Source organism: Zea mays, chromosome 3, assembly GCF_902167145.1.
Source record: "Zea mays cultivar B73 chromosome 3, Zm-B73-REFERENCE-NAM-5.0, whole genome shotgun sequence".
NCBI classification, from domain to species: domain Eukaryota; kingdom Viridiplantae; phylum Streptophyta; class Magnoliopsida; order Poales; family Poaceae; genus Zea; species Zea mays.
This window is the reverse complement of record NC_050098.1, coordinates 18250906-18258654: the sequence shown is the minus strand read 5'-3', so window position 1 is coordinate 18258654 and position 7749 is coordinate 18250906. Positions and strand designations below refer to the sequence as shown.

The following is a 7749-nucleotide window of genomic DNA, read 5'->3' as shown; positions in this document are numbered from 1 at the left end:
CACCATAATGTTGCTGTGATGAATGTGGAAACTGTGCATATTGCGCAGCTCTCGGCTCTGCGTACGCATATCCGGACGGTCCGGCGTAAGAGGCCGGATGGTCCACGACCTGGCCAAACGGTCCGAAGGTATATCCGGAATGTCCAGCCGTATAAGGTGCTACGTGGGTAGTCTCGTACCCAGACTGTCTGTCGTAAAGAACTGGATGGTCCGCAATCGGTCCGAATGGTCCAGGGCTGTACCTGGACGGATCGGTCATATATGGCGCGACTTGGGCAGTCTGCACGTGGACTCGTGTAGAGTCGGATGGTCTGGCGTAATACGTCGGCCGGTTCATGCCATATCCGGACGGTCCGACGTAAGATGGCGGATGGTCCGCAACATATCCGGACGGTCCGGCGTGATGCGCCGGACGGTCCGTGATGGGGCCGAATTGTTCGGGGTTGTACCCTGATGGTCCGGCCATGTACGGTGCGACCTGAGTGTTTTGTGTGCGGGTCTGCATCGGGTCGGACGGTCCGGCGAAACACGCCGGACGGTCCGCGGTATAACCGGACTATCTAAGATGATGCTCGGACGGTCCGGTCGCGTCCAGTACCTGCCGCGTGCCTAGTGGTTGCGGCTGTGATGGTGACACGAAAGTGTGCATCGGCATACCATATGATGGCTGGGTCAAGGGTGACCCATTTATAGCCGATGTGTTTGACGCGGGTGGTTCTGTATTAGACTCTCGCGATGGAAAGCTAGAAGCAGCTGATTTCTCGTATGCACGTAAATGCATTTTAACAGATTCATCTACATATTGCTTTAATTGATCTCCTCGTTGATCCATGAAAGTCGTAAGAGATAGATCTGGAGTACTTACAGCGGGACCCTGAAGTGGAGGTAGGAGAGATTCCATATCGATCTCCCCTTGACGGATGATCTTCTGGTGGCGATCCACAGTGAAGTGTGACAAGTACTTTTCTGCCGCATCCTTGCGCCGTTCGGAGAGTTTATGCAGTAGTTCCGCCTCTTCCTTGTCGCGTTGTTCGTTCCATTGCCGCATCACCTCCTTCTCATCGCGCATTACGAGGTCTTCAAAGGGTCTTTGGTCATCAGCCGGGAGCGCCTCCATGGCCGGCTTGATGATGTTGGTGGTGGAGATCTTGGTGTGATCCTTAGAACCGGCCATCTATGGGCCGATTTTTAGCAGGTGTAGACACCTATTCCCCAGCAGAGTCGCCAAAAAGTATGTTGATACCTTTTTAGGGTGCCAAACACTCAACACGAACCAGCGGCGGTGCTCTCTGTACGGGGGCGGACGGTCCGTGCGCAGGGGCCGGACGGTCCGTGGCCTGGTGCGAGGCGCGGCGGTGCTCTCTGTAGAGGCGCGGACGGTCCGCGGCCAAGGGTCGGACAGTCCGCGACCTGGTACAGGGGTTGGCGTTCCCTGCTTGACAGCCGGATGGTCCGCGCCCTGGGGCCGAACGGTCCGCGCGTGCGCAGGGGCGGCGAAGGTCGCCGGCGGCGCCTGGATCTCGCTCCCGGGAGGGACCCCGTCGGGGAGGAGAGATCCTAGGAGTTGTCTAGGCTCGGGCAGGCCGACCTAGACTCCTCTAATCGACGTAGAGTCGAAGAGAAGCGGAGAATTTGGGGATTGGAATACTACACTAGGGCTAAACTAGAACTACTCCTAATGCGTAAGGTAAAAACGAGGAATAGATTTGATTGGATCGATTGTTGGGGGTTCCATCGGCCGTAGCCCTTCATCTATATAAAGGGGGAGGTCTGGATCCGCTTCGATCTGATTTCCGAGTCAATCCCACGGTTTTAGGTAACAAATCCCGCGAGAAACTAGGAACCCTAGCTGTCTCTGCGCAGGGGCGGACCGTCCGCGCCGCCACCATGGACAGTCCGGACCGCGGACCGTCCGGCCTCAGGCCCGGACCGTCCGCGTGACTCTTTTTTATCTCCAACACCTGTGTTCCAGTGAGCCTCCCATGTCTCTTCAAATTCCAATGTAGGAGTTTCATCTAAAACTGTTTATTGCATTGATGTGAAATATTATTTGCGCAGAGAATCTCTTGGGCATGATTATAATTTATATCTACACAAAAGTATGTGGAATGTACAGTGACAAATTACACTGGAAATAGTCCTGGTGTCAGAATATCATACTCATGTATGGTAGCTTCAAGAATTCTTGAATCAGACGAATGTGGCACGAGCACACAATAAATATTCCATCCTCCCGATATATAATCAAAATCCCGATACACAACAAATCTAACATGACAACAGGTCATCAACATGTGGATAATCTTTAGTACAGGTTCTTTACTAGCCAAATACACGTACTTTACTACGGTTTTTATATATCATATAAATAGGTATTAAAATATTTATTTAAATATAATTATTGTTTATTTATAAACACTAAGTTACGTGTGGTTTGCTGGTTAGTTCCAAATTTCTAAAACAAGAGACGTGGGTTAAAGTACTTACTCTGCGCTATTTTTTGCGCTGCACAAGCGCTGGGGTTTGGGGGTCACAGGACAGTGAGAGAGTGTTGAACAGGCATTGGAGCCCATAGGGCACGGCGCTAAGGCGGGACACGTGGGGCCAGAGAACCAATCCAGACACGTGGAGCAAGCCCAAAATGTTAACGTGGAAGGTGAAGGTTAACGTGGAAGGTGAAGACGTCTACGTTAGGTTCTTTAATTGAGTAGTATACAAGTATAGATATACCAATATATGCATAAATACATTGGCCAGACGGCCGCCATGTGTACTTCAATTTCCGAATAAGTTTACCCTGGCATGTTAAAAAAAGATTTTGGACACGAAGTAAAGTCGACGCATACATCCCAGCAAACGCATTTGTTGCAAACGAAAATAAAACCTATAAAATCATTGACTTTCACCTTCTTCCTCTTCTTTTTTTTTTTTTTTTTTTTGCTCTTCCTTGATGGAGCATAATGTACAAAGGAACACAAGATGAAGACTCCATCATGAAGTGCTTATTTGCTCTGTTTAGCCTATGGTACAACACAAGACTAGTTGTACACCTCAGGTAAGCTTTGACCTACCGTCAACTACAAAACTGCCACAATGCCGTTCGTGTAACCACTCTGATGCACTTACATACATTCTGATGGTAACCTATGGCCAAAAAATCCGGTGAAGTTTAACCTCTTCGTATAATGGGAAACCTCAGCTCTCATCGTCTATGTCAATGCTGGAGAGCAAGCCCTTCAGTGTCTCGTATGTCATGAAGGCGATTCCAACACTAGGAACGACCTTGAGGTACTCAGGGGCGATACCTCTGTAGAAGCCACGGAGACCTTCTCTCTGCAAGATATCACGGACAGTTCCAGATATGGTTGATTTCTGGACGGACGCTGTCCCAGCTGCTCCTTGAAGTTGCATCCGTCGCTTTACAAGATCAAGGGGAAATGTGGCTGCAACAATGAATGAAGAATTTAACATCCACTGTTGGAAATCATTTATTTTATGATGTGAGGTAATCAATTTAGCAATGCAAGTGGATAAACTTAAGTCTGTCTATCTGGTTTATAAAAGCATATCGCTGCATAAGTGTGCTGCTAGCTGCTTCAACAGAGATCACTGTTTGTGCAAGCAATAATATAAATGCATGTTATGGCTTTGTTTACTCGGTAAGGAAAAAATCGAGAATGAAAATCATTAGGGATAAAATGTCAGTACTTACCTGTAGATGATGCAATACCAGATAGACTCCCAGAAAACAAGCTAACAACTGCAGTTGAATCATGGGGCCTGGTGCATATATGTCCAAAGGCATCAGTTGGAATTTTGGACAACACATTCAAGAGGACATTAACATTACAATATAAAACAAAGAGTAATAATGCTGAGCACCTTTCCATTTGCCAATAAGACCTTAGTGATTCATAGACAGAAAAGCTGATTGCTATACTAGGTCCAACTCCCTGTAATTTCTAAAAGTTAGCAGCAACCCAACATTAAAAAACCATATATAAGTAGAAGGTCCATGACCTACCAATAACGTGGCCCCAAGGCCTTTATACAATCCTTTGACACCCTCGTCTCTACAAATTGTGGACACCGCATGGAAGATGCCCTTGTAATACCTAGTGGTTTTCTGCAGAAATTTAGATGAAAAGTACAAAATAAATCCTTGATCCACAAAGAAACACCATGCAAGCTGATTTAAAGGAGTACAAAATTAACCAGGTGTTAAACTTTATTCAGGATATAAGAATAATATGGAGTGTTACCTGCGTCGCCAAGCGAGTACGAACAACATCCAACGGGTAAGTTAAAGATGCAGCAGTTATTCCCGCCAAACCACCACCAAGCAAACGTACAACACCAACATTATTTGAGTCTCTATCCAGGCCAGGAACCGTTTGGAGAAGCTGAAATGCTTATCTGAATCAGGTCATGAAAATAGTTTTGAATGCTGAAGCTCACTATGCAATTTTTTTATTTAAAAGCTAAAGCACAAAACCTTGGTTCTTACATTTTTGTAGCGCTCATACGAATAGAAGCTGATGGCAGAATAAGGCAAGCGATGTACAATTGTCACTAGATTTCCTTTCCAAAAGGCTTCAATCCCTTCTTCTCGAAAAATTCGTGAAGCCTCATGCCATATGCTACACTTCCTTAGAGTCGCAACATCTGAATGCATACCAGCTACCTGTCAAATCAGCATGTAACAGACTCCTATAAGAAATCTCAATGTCAAGAACGTGTTGACTGTTTCTTGCGAATGAATATCAGATCAGGCATGCACACACAATAAATTAGTAACAAGTGCAGTAGTTCAATATTGTGAAGCGGACTTTAAAAGCTCAGGACACTCATTAAGGATCAGAATGAATTGCTGAGTAAAACAGAACAATAATAAATGCAAAACTGAGAAATTTCTTATGTGATACTGTGTTGAACATTCATTAAATGTATGTAATTGGCAAAGATTATACCCCCTCCGTCCACAAATGTTGGCTGTTCTCATTTTTCAAGGAGTCAACTATTTTTAACTTTGACCACATTTATATAAGAAAATATTAATATTTATAGTACATGATTAGTGTTATTAGATAGATCTTTGAATCTATTTTTGTAGTAAAATTATTCCAAGATACAAATGTTGCTAATATATTCTTTAAATCTAGTCAAACTTAAGAAAGTTTGACCAGCACGAATACCATGGCACAAGGACCAAACCGGTTGATAAATCCGGCTAACCAGCCGATTAATCGGTAATCAGTCCTGGTCGGTTTGGCCGCATCACCGGTTTACCCATTTGAATTTGGGATATTTTATAAATTTTGAAGAAATGTGATGCCAATTTTTCTATAAATAATATGGATTGTTTTAAGACTTTCCACTGAAACCAAATTTGAAAACACGCTACGGATTTCAAACTAAAAATCAAAGAAGTTTCGAAAAAATAAAAATCGATCGATTTTACCAATTAGCCGCCCCTGCTAGCTGATAAATCGGTCCCAGGTAGAGATAAACCGGTGGCCTCTAGTAGCTATGTTTGAGGATTTTCTTCCTTTTAACTTCAAATCTTTTAACTTGTGATAAACATTTGGGTCATCTTTTGTTTAAACTTTGTGACCTCAATATACTTTATTTGCCAAATGACAATGGTTCAATTTCTTCACACGTGCTGCCGATTTATCAATTCAATGACCGATTTATCGGTCTTATCGGCCGATTAATCAGTTTTGTGCCGTTTCAATTCAAAAATTGGTTTGGATGTGAATTTGGCTAGTTTGTACCAGTTTATCGCGATTAATCGGATATCGGTCCCGACTGGTTTTTGGAAGGGAACCGTTTTGGTGAATCCTACCATAGCGACAAACATTTGTGGACGGAGGGAGTATAATGTCTCCACCTATCTACAAAAAGTGATGTGAGTTTCCATATATGATAGACAGGAAAATGTGTGCATTAATCAGAATGTAGATCATAAAATTCCCTCCTAATCTATTTAGTACAATTCTAATAGCAAATGAAGTATCCAGGTTCACTGAAAACTATATGTCCTGCAACATGCTTGCCAAGTTACTTTTCATGATATGCTATGGGCATCACATTGCTGGATGAAATAAACACAGTGGCTACTAACAGAAGGGGAAACCTCTTTTTTCTTTTAATTTACACATTCGATGATTATTAATGATAGCTTCAGTCCTTGCGACAAAAAATACTACAATGGCAGGAAAAAGAAGCATTGTTCTGAATTGCTAATAACCTTATACATGTTGAGTCCTATAAGGCTACAAGTCTCCATACTCTACTTTGAGATGAAAATACATTTTTAAACATTTGTTTCAAACCTCTATCTAATACATCTTTTCGGAGGAATCTATACCCAGTAACCCAGTGCACGCAAATACAACTTAGCACTTGCAAAAGCGACGGAACACAAAACCTGTCAACTGCCATGTCCCTCTTAGCTTCTGATCCCTAAGGCAAGCAAAATGCCTAGGTGTCTTGTTCTTAGTATATAATTCCTTTCAACAACCATAAAGTGCAGCGACAACGCGCACTAACGACATCCCAAACAAAAAGATACGATTTACTTACGTCTGACATCAGATAAGTTGTAACTCCATTTTTTTAGACCAAACAGAATATCAAAACAACAGATACTATTGCTTTCACCCACTGATAATGGACCTCAGGGCCACGCAAAAGAGAGACTGCTTTTTGGAGCGAATCTCCTCTATAGCAATCATTAAAGCATTAGTGATTCAACTAGTACAAACAAACAAATGTACATATATCTTTCTTGATTAGCTTCATGTGACTGCTAGCGTCCACTGACCATCTGTAACTCAAAACAGGGGACGAACTTCCGGGCATAATTCCCCCACAGAGCAGCAAACAAAAACAAAAGGGACAAATATAAGGACGCCTCTTGCTTTCTAAGCCCCTCAATCTCTTCCCAGCCGCTCGTCGATGGTCGATTCCATCCCGTACAATAACGCTTATACAGCATAGAAACGTAGGGTAAAAACTTGAATTTAGGGATATAAGCTGGGAGAAAAAATTACCTGGAAGAGGATGGTGAGCCGCGCGAGGGGGGCGGTGCACGTCTTGCTGACGGCGCCCGCGAAGCCTCCGGCGGCGAGGTGCGCCGCCGTGCCGATGTGGCGCTGCTCCTGGCACCGGCCCACGGCGGCGCCGCCGTCGACGACGACGCCCACGCGCGCCTCCGTCTGCATCGGGCGCGCGCTCGGACGGATAAGGCTAAAGCGCTAGGGTCCGCGGTGGCCGGTGTGATTGTGAACGCTCCTCGCGGGCTGCGGCTCCGAGGTCGAGGGGCGGACTGCGAGGGTAGGCGCTCCCGTTGTGGCTTCCACCTCCGCACGTTTCTCTGCCTGACTGACTGACTGCACCTTCTCTCTCTTCCTCCCTCTCTCGCTCTCTACAGCCCTTTCCTAATTTATAATAAGTTTAATTCTAAATTTAATCAATCATCTTATTTAAAAAAATTATAAAACAAAATAAAAGGTTTTACTGTGACTTTATTTATTATCAAATATAATTTACATATGACTTAACCTTTTTACTTTTCATGAATTTTTTGAATAATACGCGTGGTCAAAATTAAGGTTGCAAAAGTCAAACAAATTATATTTTGAAGTTTTGAAATAGAGAGTATGTACTAGGTTTCTTCCTTTTTCAAGAAGAATCCGAGTCCAATTTCGAATTTAGACATGATTTTTGTTCTCAAACCAAATC

At 44.0% G+C, this 7749-nt stretch overlaps 1 protein-coding gene across 1 annotated transcript; it reads right to left on the bottom strand.

Annotated features, from left to right (window-relative positions):
- Positions 1-2882: 2882 nt before the first annotated feature.
- On the bottom strand, positions 2883-7411 carry LOC100193742 (uncharacterized). The gene is made up of 7 exons (NM_001367037.1): positions 7059-7411; positions 4508-4684; positions 4263-4403; positions 4025-4126; positions 3883-3953; positions 3713-3780; positions 2883-3443 (listed from the first exon to the last, which is right to left on the bottom strand). The coding sequence occupies exons 1-7, from the start codon at positions 7227-7229 to the stop codon at positions 3196-3198; spliced, it is 978 nt and encodes a 325-aa protein (NP_001353966.1). The 5' UTR covers positions 7230-7411; the 3' UTR covers positions 2883-3195.
- Positions 7412-7749: the final 338 nt, after the last annotated feature.

Coding starts and splice junctions, on each gene's coding strand:
- LOC100193742 (NM_001367037.1), bottom strand. CDS start 7,229: ATGCAGACGGAGGCGCGCGTGGGCGTCGTCGTCGACGGCGGCGCCGCC. Junction 3,781..3,882: donor TCTTATTGGCAAATGGAAAG/GTGCTCAGCATT, acceptor TATATGCACCAG/GCCCCATGATTCAACTGCAG. Junction 3,444..3,712: donor TGGTATTGCATCATCTACAG/GTAAGTACTGAC, acceptor TCATTGTTGCAG/CCACATTTCCCCTTGATCTT.